Source organism: Rhincodon typus, chromosome 14 (assembly GCF_021869965.1).
Source record: "Rhincodon typus isolate 14 chromosome 14, sRhiTyp1.1, whole genome shotgun sequence".
Taxonomy (NCBI): Eukaryota; Metazoa; Chordata; class Chondrichthyes; order Orectolobiformes; family Rhincodontidae; genus Rhincodon; species Rhincodon typus.
The window spans coordinates 3,260,057-3,274,171 of NC_063345.1; the positions used below are offsets into that span (position 1 = coordinate 3,260,057).

Genomic DNA, 14,115 nt, shown 5'->3' on the forward strand with positions numbered 1-14,115 from the left:
GGAAGGTGGGTGAGAGAAGGTGTAGTCCAGGTAGTTGTGGGAGTCGGTCGGCTTGAAATAGATATATCAGTTTTGAGCTGATCACCAGAGATGGAGACAGAGAGGCCCAGGAAGGAGTGAGAGAGGTATCAGAGATGGTCCAGCTGAAGTTGAGGTTGGGCGGGAAGGTGTTAGTAAAGTTGATTAACTGTTTAAGCTCGAGCTGGGAGCACCAGGCGGCGCTGATACAGTCATCGAAGTAGCGGAGGAAGAGGTGGGGGATGGGGCCAGTGTAGCTGCGGAAGAGGGACTGTTCCACGTATCGTACAAAGAGGTAAGCATAGCTTGGGCTCATGCGGGTTCCCATGGCCACCCCCTTAGGCTGTAGGATGTGTGAGGAGTTGAAGGAGAATTGTTAAGGGTGAAGATGAGTTCAGTTAAGCGGATGAGGGTGTCGGTGGAGGGGGACTGGTTAGGCCTGCGGGAGAGGAAGAAGTGGAGGGCTTTTAGGCCATCTGCATGAGGAATGCAAGTGTGTAGGGACTGGACGTCCATAGTGAAGAGGTGGTGTTGGACGCCAGGGAATTGGAAGTCTTAGAGGAGGTGGAGGATGTGGGTGGTGTCCCGGTTTGTTATTCCATGTGCATTTTGCGAGTTGGTAGCTGCTTTCCCCTATGCATTTCTTGAGCTCTGCGCGAGGACAGATTGCATTGTCATAGTGGACAAAGTAGTAGAATTGCTACTTAGTGTGACCATGGATACAGATGAAACACCTTGTCCTATGACCATGTCAACACAGTGTGGAGCTGGAGGAACACAGCAGGTCAGAGTTCTGAAGAAGGGTCCCGACCTGAAATGTCGACTTTCCAGCTCTTCTGATGCTGCCTGGCCTGCTGTGTTCCTCCAGCTCCACACTGTGTTGACTCTGACTCCAGCATCTGCAGTTCTTGCTGTCTCTTGTCCTATGACCATGGTTTTCTTGACTGTTTTTAGTCCAGGAGAACAAGTTATAGCATAATAGAAACAGTCAATGGGTATGGATGGTCTACCTAGCTTGGCTCTGCAACTTTTGTAACAAATGCCCAATAAAAAAAAAAAAAAAAATTACAGTTGTGCATTTAGCTCATGTTTTGACCGAAATTGCTGTTGAATGGTTTCAATTGTTCCAAACAGAAACACAGAAATGTGGGCTTTGAAAAAAAAACCCCATAAACCCTGACAAAAGCAACTAAAACAAAACATAAAGAGGACCAAATTTAACAAAATAAGCACGTTAACCCACGAACCATACAGAGAATAATAATAAAAAGTAATGGAGGTGAAGGAAAGGGAGTAAAAAGATTAATACACATATTACCATGATAAGCTTGGTGCCTTAGTTCAGATATAAAACTTCTGCTCTTACATGTCCAGAAAACTGGAACGCCAGGCTCTGAATTAATTAGCTTCATGCTAGACATTAACAAGGTATAAACAAGGCTGAGATGGACACTGTTCTAATTAGTAAGGAAATGAAGGGTTATGGGGACAGGGTAGGAGAGTGGAATTGAGGATCATCAGATCAGTCAAGATCTCACTTAATGGCAGAGAAGACTAAGTGGGCTGAATAGCTCCTGCTTCTACATCTTATGGTCTTATAAATATTTATGTCAGAATATATTACCCGACATACTGCAGGCAATTAGACAAATTAAAATTGCCATGGATGAAAATAAAAAGCCTCATCATGGTTGAGTACTCCTTCCAAATCTGTAGTAGTTAAATGGGATTTAACAATTTGATTAGATTACCTCAGTGGCTACAGTTCTTAATGAAAAGTTATAGAGTCAGATGTACAGCATGGAAACAGACCTTTCGGTCCAACTCGTCCATGCTGACCAGATATCCTAAATTAATCCAGTGCCATTTGCCCGCATTTGGCTCATATTCATGTAGCCATTCAGACGCCATTCAAATGTTGTAATTGTGCCAGCCTCCACCACTTCCTCTGGCAGCTTGTTCCATACATGCACTACCCATGCGTGGGAAAATTGACCTCTACACGTCTTTCCCCTCTCACCTTAAACCTATGCCCTCTAGTTCTGAGGAAAAAACGACCTTGGCCATTCACCTTATCCATGCGCCTCATGATTTTAAAATCAAAAGTTCAGGATCAAAGATTTTAGTCACAGACTATTCATTTTCAGAAGCCTTGGGAACCGATGATAACGACCAAATTAAAATAAGCCAAATAGAACTTCACATTTTACTGACAATTCACAGGAAATCTAATGTCACAATCAGAGACATACTCTTTCAGAGCAATACAGCAAGCAGCATCAAGTTCCACTGACTGCTTTCTTAGAGAAAAGCAGATCTCTCCATCTATAAAGTTAATCGCAAAATAGGACGCCTTTCATCAGGCGATGATAGTGACTAAAGTTTCTACACAAAAGCGAGATTTGCAAAGAGTGTGTATGCCAGTGTTTTCAATCTACTGCAAACTTAGTATTCCTTCCAACAATTCAATCATCCTCCTCCCAGTCACTGCGCACAATCTTTACATCCTATTTGAAGAAGTGGAGCTTCCAATCCAATCTCCTCTGCATCACGAAGACTGCCTACATGTAACTCCGTCACATCAGCCATCCCTACCTCTGCCTTATCCCTGCTAAAATTAACATTTAAGCTTTCAGATCTTTCTACTGCAATGCTTGCCTAGCCAACCTCCAATATTCTAACGTCTAAAAAGCAATGTCCCTCATAACTACACCATTTAGTTAACCACCTCTAGTCCCTGTGGTTGATTTGCTTCTGCTTTGTCCATTAAAGGTCTCAAATTGAAAATTTACATTCTTGTCCAAAAGCCTCTTTGATCACTTGCATCTCTCACACTTCTTTGCATTTGCATTTCTGAAGAAGGTCAAGGCCCGAAACGTCAGCTTTCCTGCTCCTCTAATGCTGCTTGGCCTGCTGTGTTCATCCAGCTCTACACCTTGTTATCTCTTTGCATTTGCAGCTTTTTTTTTTCCTGTATTCTTTCATGGGATGTGGGCGTCACATGCTGGGCTAATATTTCTTGCCCATCCCTAATTTTCCTTGAGAAGGTGGCAGTGAGTTGCGTTCTTGAACCGCTCAGTCCATTTGCTGCAGGTGAACCCACAATGTCTTTATGGACTTCGAGGAAGTTGACCTGGAAACACTGAAGGAATGGAGATACATTTCCAAGTCAGGGTGGTGGGTGGCTTGGAGGGGAGCCTGTAAGGTTGTTTTCCCATGTATCTGCTGCCTTTATCCTTCCAGGTGGCAGTGGTCTTGGCTTTGGAAGGTGCAGTTTAAATTGGCCTGGTGAATTTCAGCCATCCCGAGCTTCAGAAATCATTCTTAAAACCTTGCTCCAATCTTAACACATTCTTGAAAAACACCATCTTTCACCCCTCCAAATATTTATTTCCTTAGTCCAGTGTCAGTATTTGTTTCACATTGCTCCTTATGCTAGGCTCTAAAGAACAGTGATTTTCATGAGAACCGGATATCTCAAAAGCTTCACGACTAAATAAGTAGACTGATGGATAATTAGCAGCCAATTAGCACACAAAATTCAACAAACAGAAACATGCTAATTTCTAGGGAATCTGTCTCTGATGTTGGTCAAGGGATAAATTCAGGCTGCAACATGAGGAATAACTCTTCTGCTCTCTTTCGAGAAAATAACAGGATCTTTTAAATCAGAGCAAGAAAATGGATCTTAATTTAACAATGTACCTGAAAGATGGCACCTCTATAGTTCAGCACTCTTTCAGTGCAATGCTACAGTGTGCCTTGATTTGGGCTCAGGTTCTTGGATCAATTAGATACAAACTTTGCTTGACATTAGAAGTGGCAGATGGAATTCAAGCCTGAAAAGTGTGAAATGATTCATTTTGGAAGGTTGAATTTGAATGCAGAATACAGGGTTAATGGCAGGATTCTCGGCAGTGTGGAGGAACAGAGGGATCTTGGGGTCCACGTCCATAGATCCCTCACGTTGATAGGGTTGTAAAGAAGGCATATGGTGTGTTGGCTTTCATTGGCAGGGGAATTGAGTTTAAGAGCCGCGGGGATACGCTGCAGCTCTATAAAACTCTGGTTACATCACACTTGGAATATTGTGTTCAGTTCTGGTCACCTCATTATAGGAAAGATGTGGAAGCTTTAGAGAGGGTGCAGAGGAGATTTACCAGGATGCTGCCTGAACTGGAGGACGGGTCTTATGAGGAAAGGTTGAGGGAGCTAGGGCTTTTCTCATTGGAGCGAAGAAGGATGAGAGGTGACTTGATAGAGGTGTACAAGATGATGAGAGGCATTGATCGAGTGGATACTCAGACTTTTTCCCAGGGCAGAAATGACTGTTACGAGAGGGCATAATTTTAAGGTGATTGGAGGAAGGTATAGGGGAGATGTCAGAGGTAGGTTCTTCACACAGAAAGTGGTGGGCGTGTGGAATGCGCTGCCGACAGTGGTAGTGGAGTCAGATAGTTTAGAGACTTTTAAGGGACTCTTGGATAGGCACATGGAAGATAGTAAAATGTAGGGTATGCAGAGTAGATTGACCTTAGTAGGATAATAGGTCGGCACAACATTGAGCCAAAGAGCCTGTACTGTTCTATGTTTCTATGTTCTATATTAGGAGACAGAGGGTAGTGTTACAGGTTTGTTTTCAGACTGGTGGCCTGTGACCAGCGGTGCTCTGCAACGATCAGTGCTGGGTCCACTGTTGGTCATCATTAATTTGAACGATTTGGATGAGAATATAGGAGGCATGATTAGTAAGTTTGTGGATGACAACAAAATGGTGGTATAATGGACAATGAAGAAGCTTATCTAAGAGTACAGTGGGTACTTGATCAACTGGGTCAGTGGGCCAGGAATGGCAGATGGAGTTCAATGTAAATAAATGCGAGGTGTTGCATTTTGGCATGACAAACCAGGGAAGGATTTACACAGTTAACGGTATGGCCCTGGGGAGTATGGTCAAACGGAGATCTACCAGTACAGGTACACAGTTTCTTGAAAGTGCTGTTACAGGCAGACAGGTGGTGTTTGGCACGCTTGCCTTTATCAAAGGATTGAGTACAGGAGTTAGAATGTCATGTTATGGCTGCACAAGACATTGGTAAGGCCACATTTGGAGTACTGTGTACAATTCTGGTTGCACTGCTAAAGAAGGATATTATAAAACTGGAAAATGGTGCAAAAAAAAAACAAAAAAAAATTACAAGATTGCTACTGAGAATGGAAGATTTGAGTTATAAGGAGATGCTGGACAGTCTGGGGCTTTTTTCGCTTAGTGCTTAAGAGGCTGACGTTTATAAAATCACGAGGGTAGGTGAGTCCAAAATGAGAGGGCACAGGTTTAAAGTGAAACGGGAAAAGATTTAAAAGGGACCTGAGGGACAACTTTCTCCTAAAGAGAGGGTAGTGTGTATATGAACAAACTGCCAGAAGAAGTGGTTGAGGCGGATACAATTACAACATAAAGACATTTGGACAGTTACACAGATAGGAAAGTTATCAAGGGATATTGGCCCAACACAGGCAAATGGGATTAGTTCAGTTGAGGAAATCTGGTTGGCAAGGACGAGTTGGGCTGAAGAGTCCGATTCTGTGCTGTATGACTCTATGACACCTGCAGTGGAACTGGAACCTAGAAATCTTGTGATTTGAAAGAATGCTATCAACTTAAGCAGTATCTGAAGTTAGGCGGCATTCCTAACATCCTAGATTTACATTTCAACTCATGTTGATCTAAAGTGAAATTATAAAATCTCAAAGACATTCTTATACTAAGCTAGAAGGTCACATTGTTTGAGAAATACTAGTAATATCATTCTTGACACAGTCCACCTTTAGTCTTGAGCCTGAGGTTTTGAGTTACACATCATAACAATAATCTCATGCAATATGTTAACTTGTGTGAGTCATCTCAACTCTACTTAAAGGGACTGTTTGAAGTGTATGATCAGAAAGCTTTGCACAAGCAGCTGGAAGAGAGCATATCCGGTGGGAGACAGCCAGAGCAATTGTGTGTTTCTCGGAATTTGGTGCAGCAGGAAAGAGGTGCTTTTTGTTTTTTTGTCTTATTATTTATCAGGGTCATAGTCTATAGTAACATGGATGAGGGAATATGGGCCCTAAAATAATTGATTTTATCTGATATTAAGCATCTTGCAAAACGTTTAAAAGGACTAAGTCATGGCAGGAGAGATCAAAGCTGTAGTGTGCGCTTCCTGATTTATGTGGAAAGCCAGGAACACTTCCCAGTACCTGGGGCCAACACATGTGCAGAAGTGTCTGAGCTGCAGTCTTAGAAGCCCGGGATGTGGGAAGGAGGCAGAGTGTGTTGTGGGTAGCATATACACAGACCACACCATAGGCTAAGACTCTAAGCAGGAAAGGCATGAGAGACCACCAGTCAGAACAGGAGTTCCCTGTGGCTATTACCTTGTAAAACGGATGTGCTGTTTTGGACGGCTGTGGGCGGGGGGGGGGGGGGGGGCTGTGTGGAGGTGGAGGTGGTTAGTCTCAGGGGAAAGCAGCAACAGCCACATTTATTGTGACATGGGTGGCTCTGCTGCACAGGGAGGAGTCAAAAGTATGGGAATGTAATTGTTCACAGGGATTCAATTGTAAGGGGTATAGACAGGTGTTTGTGTTGTCACAATGAGACTCCAGGATGGCAGGTTGCCTCCCTGGTGCGACGGTCAAGATGTCTCAAAGTGGCTTCTGGGACAGGGGAGGATGAACAGCTAGGGGCAACAAAAAAAAAATAGGTTAAAAGAAGAGACAATGTCCTAAAAAAGCAGAATGTGGAGTTTGGAAGCAAGCTGAAAAGTAGGGCCTCAAAAAGATAGTAATCCTGAGATCACGATCAGTGTCATTTGCTAGTCAGAATAGAAATAGCAGGATATATCCAGTTAACATGGTGGTGAGACACTGAAACATCATCACACAAGGTTACAGAGTTTCTTGAATGCAGTAGAGGTTTATTACACAAAGGGATAAATAGAAAACAAATTGAATGGAAAGCAAAACAGTTTCAACCGCTCCCTGACACTAGCAGTTACAAAGTCTCAAATCCTGAGAAATCACTCCTGTACATTAGGTCTTTTAAGTTTTACTTAACTGATCAAATCCACTTTCACTCCTGTGAACTTTGGAGTCATCTTATGTCAATATTGTCTACACAGAGCTTAAATGACAGCTTTTAAAATCATGTAAATTCCTAACCAGAACTGTTGGTATGGAATTTTCATAATTGGAAGTTTTCTACTTGTGGTAGATTTCATTCTGGGATCTGACATGTCCAGTGGTAGCATCAGCTAGGATCATACACAATAGAAAAGGGTGAGTAAAGTTATACAAAAAAAAAGTATGAATTTTGTGTGTGTCAAGGTTGTGACAAAACGTCTAACATCACCATCGTTTCCAGTAAATCCTTACAACTATTATGATTTCTGAAGAAATAGCAACCACGCTTCTGGCAACATCCTAAACAGCAGAAAGTTGATGGAGAAGATTGTTCATTTTGTTCAGATGGTCAACAAGCTTTTCTGCATTCTTTCAGGAATGTCAAATGTCCTTTTGCTTCTATAATTACTTTTAATATAAATGCTTCCAATGTTTAAATAATTGAATTAACAGGTGAGAAAAGAACATTTGGAGATTTTACATTAATATAATTTAACTAATGATCTGAAATTAGTATGCAGTTGAAATAGAATAGGTAAGTGAGATTGTGGTTTTAACACTAGCATCTTTTTATTAATACCTCTTAATATGGTAATACCTCTATTCAGATGTGTTTGTCTTTTTATTCTGCACAATGTTTTCAAGAGGCGCACATTTTAAAATGCAAGGCCATGCCAGAGGGGATCAACAATACCAAAATACTACAGAGTATCTCACAAACCGATATATCATTGTTACAAAGCATGATGCCCATGTGGTACAACATTCTCTGTAGCAATATGATGGAATCTCTTAGACTTGAAGGGAAAATTGGAACAGGAGGCCATTCAGACTCTTGAACCTGCACTTCCATTTAATTATACTGGAGATAATCTGTAAGCATTAATCTGCCTTAGCTCTATATATCCCTTTGTACTTCTCCCAAATTTAAACCCATCCTTTTCAGTCTTCAACACTGAATACTCACGTTTGAGGGATGTGTTATTTCAGATTTTTATTCTCTTTGTGGGAAAAAAAATACTTTGCAATTTCACTCTCAAACGGCTTAGAACTAATTTGACAAATATATCTATCTCTTTGTTCTTGATGTGTCCCAAGTTTTTCTGAGTCAAATCTTATCCAATTATTTTAACATTATGAACAGCATATCAGGATAATCCCCCAAACAGAGAGAATGCAACCAAAATGTATTCTAGCTATCCTCATAATTCAACACAATGAGACAAGTATGATTTTAGTTACTTAGTTTTCAAGGTCAGTATATCTGATGAAATTGAACTCAGTACTTTCAGCGAGGGTCAAGCAAACAAAAGCTTACTTGTAAAGGTCAGGCTGAGGTTGTTCGCATTCAATGGTAGCACTCAAAGAATCAACTTCCATCTCTGTACGGAATGCACTCATGTCCGGCACAGTAAAGTAGGTCTTGTGAGAATGAAAACATATTAGCATGACTATTTACAGTTAACTTAAACTCACGATGTCTGACTACAGGTTATAGATCACAGAACAACACAGCACACGAATGGGCTCTTCTGCCCATGACATTGTGCCAAACATAACACCAAATTAAATTAATCCCTTCTGCCAGTCCTTGGTCCAAATCTCTATGCTCCTTGCGTATTCATGTGATTATCTAAAAGTCTCTTAATCACCCCTATTGTATCTGCCTCCACCATTAACCCTGGCAGTGCGTTCTAGACACCTACTATTCTGTAAAAAAAAACTTGTCCCTCACATCTTCTTTGGACTTTTCCCCCCTCACCTTAAATGCATGCCCCCTAGTATTTGACATTTCAACTCTGCGAAAAAGATTCTGACCGTCAACCTGATCTATGCATTGCAATTTTATAGATTTCTATCAAGTCTCCCCTCAGCCTCCGCTCTCCAGAGAAAACAACGCGAGTTTTTCTAGTCTCTCTTAATGGCTCATACCCTCTAATCCAGGCAGCACCCCGGTAAACCTCTTCTGTACTCTCTCCGAAGCCTCCACATCCTTCCTGTAATGGGACAGCCAGCATTGAACACATTACTCTAAATGTGGCCTAACCAACGTCTTATAAAGCTGCAACATGACATCCTGACTCTGGTATTCAGTTCCACAACCAGTAAAGGCAAGCATGCCATAAGCCTTCTTTACCACCCTATCTACTTGCGTGGCTACTTTCAGAGAGCTATGGACTTGAACCCCAAGATCCCTCTGTACATCAAGCTGTTCAGGGTGCTGCCATTAACTGTATATTTTTCCTTAACATGTTATCTCCCAAAATGTAGCACCTCTCAATTATCCAGATTAAACTCCATCTGCCATTTCTCCTCCACATCTGCAACTGATCTATATCCCATTGTATCCTTTGACAACCTTTTACACTATCCTACACTAGTTGGCAGCACAGTGGCTCAGTGATTAGCACTGCTACCTCACAGCGCCAGGGACCCGGGTTCGATTCCTCCCTTGGGTAACTGTCTGTGTGGAGTTTGCACATTCTCCCAGTGCCTGCATGAGTTTCCTCCCACAGTACAAAGATGTGCAGGGTAGGTGAATTGGCCATGCTAAATTGCCCATAGTGCCAAGGGATGGTTAGGTGTGTTAGATATGGGAAATCAGGGGTAGAAGAATGGGTCTGGGTACGATGCTCTTCAGAACACCACAGAACCTTCAGCCTGAAAAACATACTTCCGCCACCACCTGCCTTCTATGGGCAATTCTGAATCCATGTGGCCAAGTCACTCTGCATCCCATGCATCTTAATCTTCTGGATGAGCCTACCACGAGGGATCTTGTCAAAAGCCTTACTAAAATCCATGTAAATGGCATCAACTGCTCTATTCTCATCAATCACCTTTGTTACCTCCTTGAAAAATTCATTCAAGTTCATAAGACACAACCTGACTCACACAAAGCTGTGCTGACTGTCCCTAAGTAGGACATGCTTTTCCAAAAGCCTGTGAATTCTATCCTTAAAGATTTGCTCCAATAGTTTCCCAATCACTGATGTGAGACACTGGTCTGCAGTGTCCTGGATTATCCCTATTTCCCTTCTTGAACAGAGGAACAACATTAGCTACTGCCCAGTCCTCGGGACCTCACCAGTGGCCAGCGAGAATACAAGGAGCTTGCTCAAGGCCCCAGAGATTTCCTTTCTTGCCTCTCAATAACCTGGGATGGATACCATCAGGCCCTAGAGACATATCCACCTTAATGCTCTTCAAGACACCCAACACCACTTCTGTCTTAATCTCAAAATACCCCAGCATATTAGCATGCTCCACATAAATCTCACTATTCTCTAGCTCCTTCTCCTGGGTGGATACCAACGCAAAGTACACATTTAAGATCTCATTCACATCCTCTGCTTCCAAGCAGAAGTCTCCTCCTTCTCTCTACTTATCCTCTTGTTTTTAAATGTATGTATAGAATACCTTGGGATTCTTTTTAACCCTACTTCCAAGGTCATTTCATGGCCCCTTCTTGCTCTCCTAATTTCCTGCTTGATATTAGAATAAATCCAACTTTCATGGGAAGAAATGTCAAAATAGATACAAAGCCAAATTATTAATAACTAAAAGTTAGATATGTGGCAATAAACAAGTTGATAACTAAGTAGTAAATACAAATATAATTTAAGTTTAAAAATTGAGAGCTGAAAGATGGTAAGAAATCAAAGTAATTCCAGAAAAGACATACAATTAGGAGATATGTTTTATAGGTGGGAAAAAGGAGCTGAAGTTACTATTGGATCATGGAAATGCAGCTTGGGCTTTGACTCATCTTGCCTGACAGGTGTAACAATATCAAGATTGGTAATCAGAGCGTAAGCGGAGAAAAATTAACATTAAAAGGTCAAAAAGGTAACAACTTCAACTTGCGTTCAAAGTACATTCCACACTGCAATATGTCACAGCTGCTTGAATAGATTGTTGATATAGGTCAGAACTTATTGGGCAGTGTAGTATTTGGTAGCAGTGGGACTAGGATTGTTAGAACTGATGAAAAGATTTTGTTAAAATGAGGACAAGGTACACAATGATGTGGCTCCTTTAAATCCTATTCATGCCTGGACAACAGTACATGGCATGTTGTTCAGTGGGAGGGCAGATCGGAATGTTTTTATCATTACCTTAAATCAGAACACTCATTACAGTTGAGGCAGAGCGAGACAAAGCAGCAAAAGGTCTGGAACTTATTTATAGTTAAACATGTTATTGATTGTGAACAGAAGTAATCTTTATCCAAGACAACAAGGTGCAGGGCTGGATGAACACAGCAGGCCAAGCAGCATCATAGGAGCAGAGAGGCTAAAGCAAAGAATCTTTATCCAACTTTAAATTACTTACGTGAATGTACAATCTCAATTTATAAATTTCTTATCAATTTCTGGCACAGAGTCAGGGGCTCATCATAATAATCATTCAGTTGCACACAATATGAAATGCCTGCCTAAATCAAGGATTTAGAAACTAAGTATTTTTAAAAATCTGCCAGATTCTCTATATTTATTTCATAGCTGCAATCAGACTGCATATATTTTTTCCAAGCATTTTATTTACTTTACAAGCAGAAAATGAAGCTCAGAATTTGAGCCATAAGCTACCAATTCACCTTAAATATGTATATTTTTAAAAAATCAGTGGTTTATTTTCCTTTGAGGTATTGTTTGCTGACAAAACAAGAAAATAGAGTAATATAATGTTACAAATTTATTTCTTTTGATGAAGTCAAAGAATGATAAATTATTTTGTTGGGTATATTTGGGATGCATTGCACTCAAGTTACAGCAATGCTGCAAGTGACTTAACATCCGTTACACATTACACAACAGATTTGGAGGGATTATTGAGCTTCGATACAGTGGGTCTAATTGTGTGCTTTTACCTTCTGACTCGATTCCCCATCTAAACTAGCAGTAGTGACATAGCAGGTGCCATCTTCCCTGCTCGAGAATAGAAGGATGAGATCACATGGGAATGTTTCATCTTCTTTCACACACACAATATCTCCAACCTAAAAGGAAACAAAAAAAAAAGCTCCATCAGTTTCTCTTTGTTATTCTCAGCCAATTTGCTGGGTCATCACTTTAAGACCATGGCACATTACTCTTGGACAATACAATAAAAGGGAACATTGATCTTGAGGAGTCCATTTGGTTCTCTGAGCTATTTTCATACTGTTGCTGGTCACAAATCTTCAGTTTACATGGCATTGCCAAAAATACATTTTGCCTAAAGCTACAAGTATTGATTTGACTAATTCCTAATTTAATAGGAAAGGAAAAAGAAATCATTCAATCTAGTAAGTAACATACATGGGATAACAAGGCGTAGAGCTGGATGAACACAGCAGGCCAAGCAGCATCAGAGGAGCAGAAAGGCTGACGTTTCCGGCCTAAACCCTTCATCAGAAATGGGGGAGGGGAAGGGGGTTATGAAATAAATAGGGAGAGAGGGGGAGGTGGATAGAAGATGGATAGAGGAGAAGATAGGTGGAGAGGAAACAGACAGGTCAAAGAGGCGGGGATGGAGCCAGTAAAGGTGAGTGTAGGTGGGGAGGTAGGGAGGAGATAGGTCAGTCCAGGGAGGATGGACAGGTCAAGGGGGGTGGGATGAGGTTAGTAGGTAGGAGATGGGGGTGCGGCTTGAGTTGGGAGGAGGGGATAGGTGGGAGGAAGAACAGGTTAGGGAGGCGGGGATGAGTTGGGCTGGTTTTGGGATGCGGTGGGGGAGGGGAGATTTTGGAGCTTGTGAAATCCACATTGATACCATTGGGCTGCAGGGTTCCCAAGTGGAATACGAGTTGCTGTTCCTGCAACCTTCAGGTGGCATCGTTGTGGCACTGCAGGAGGCCCAGGATGGACATGTCGTCTGAGGAATGGGAGGAGTTGAAATGGTTCGTGACTGGGAGGTGCAGTTGTTTATTGCGAACTGAGCATAGGTGTTCTGCAAAGCGGTCCCCAAGCCTCCGCCTGGTTTCCCAGATGTAGAGGAGTCCACAACAGGTACAGCGGATGCAGTATACCACATTGGCAGATGTGCAGGTGAACATCTGCTTGATGTGGAAAGTCTTCTTGGGGCCTGGGATGGGGGTGAGGGAGGTGTTGTGGGGGCAGGTGTAGCATTTCCTGCGGTTGCAGGGAAAAGTGCCGGGTGTGGTGGGACTGGAGGGGAGTGTGGAGCGGACAAGGGAGTCACCCACCCTTAAAATGTCCTTGGTGGGAGAGGGACAAGCTGCCTGCTTGAATGGCTGCAGAGCATGTGGTATAGGAACACATATCTGCACTTAGGGATGGAGCTTCAAGATTTTGTCCCAGTGAAACTGAAGTAAAAACAATACAGTTCCAAGTCAAGATGGCATCTGGTTTAGAGGGGAAATTGAAGGTGGTGATAGACCCTTGCATCTTCTGCCCTTGCCCTTCTAGATATTAGAGATCACGGGTTTGTAAGGTGTAGTTCAAGGGGCCTCTAAGTTATTACAGTGCATCCTTTAGATGATGTTAGAATATCACCACTGAGCAGTCAAGGTGCTAGATGATTTGTCAATGCATAGTGATCAAGCTTTGTGGGGGTTGTCGGAACTGCACTCATGCAGGCAAGTGGAAAACGTTCCATCGCATTCCTGCCTTACAGATGGACAGGTTCTGAGGAGTCAGGTGGGGAGTTACTCCTCGCACAATTCTCAGCCTCTGACCTGCTCTTGTAGCCACAGTATAAATACGACCAGTGAGTTCAGTTTCCAGTTAACATTAACTCCAAGGTGCTGATAATGCCACTGATTGTCAAAAGATGAGGTTTGGATTCTGTCATATTGCCTGGTACTTCTGAGGTGCAAGTGTCGCTTATCATTTATAAACCACACCCAGATTTTGTACAACAAGGTGCAGGGCTGGATGAACACAGCAGGCCAAGCAGCATCATAGGAGCAGAGAGGCTGAC

General features: G+C 42.2%; 1 protein-coding gene across 1 annotated transcript in view; it reads right to left on the reverse strand.

Moving 5' to 3' along the window:
- The window catches only part of LOC109911981 (phospholipid-transporting ATPase IG-like), a 129,036-nt gene that overhangs the window by 93,306 nt on the left and 21,615 nt on the right, over window positions 1-14,115 (reverse strand). Inside the window, exons 6-7 of the mRNA XM_048605257.1 lie at window positions 12,062-12,190; window positions 8,507-8,610 (exon numbers count right to left, since the gene is read on the reverse strand). Coding sequence (XP_048461214.1) covers window positions 8,507-8,610; window positions 12,062-12,190 — 233 coding nt within the window. The remainder of the gene's footprint in view (window positions 1-8,506; window positions 8,611-12,061; window positions 12,191-14,115) is intronic.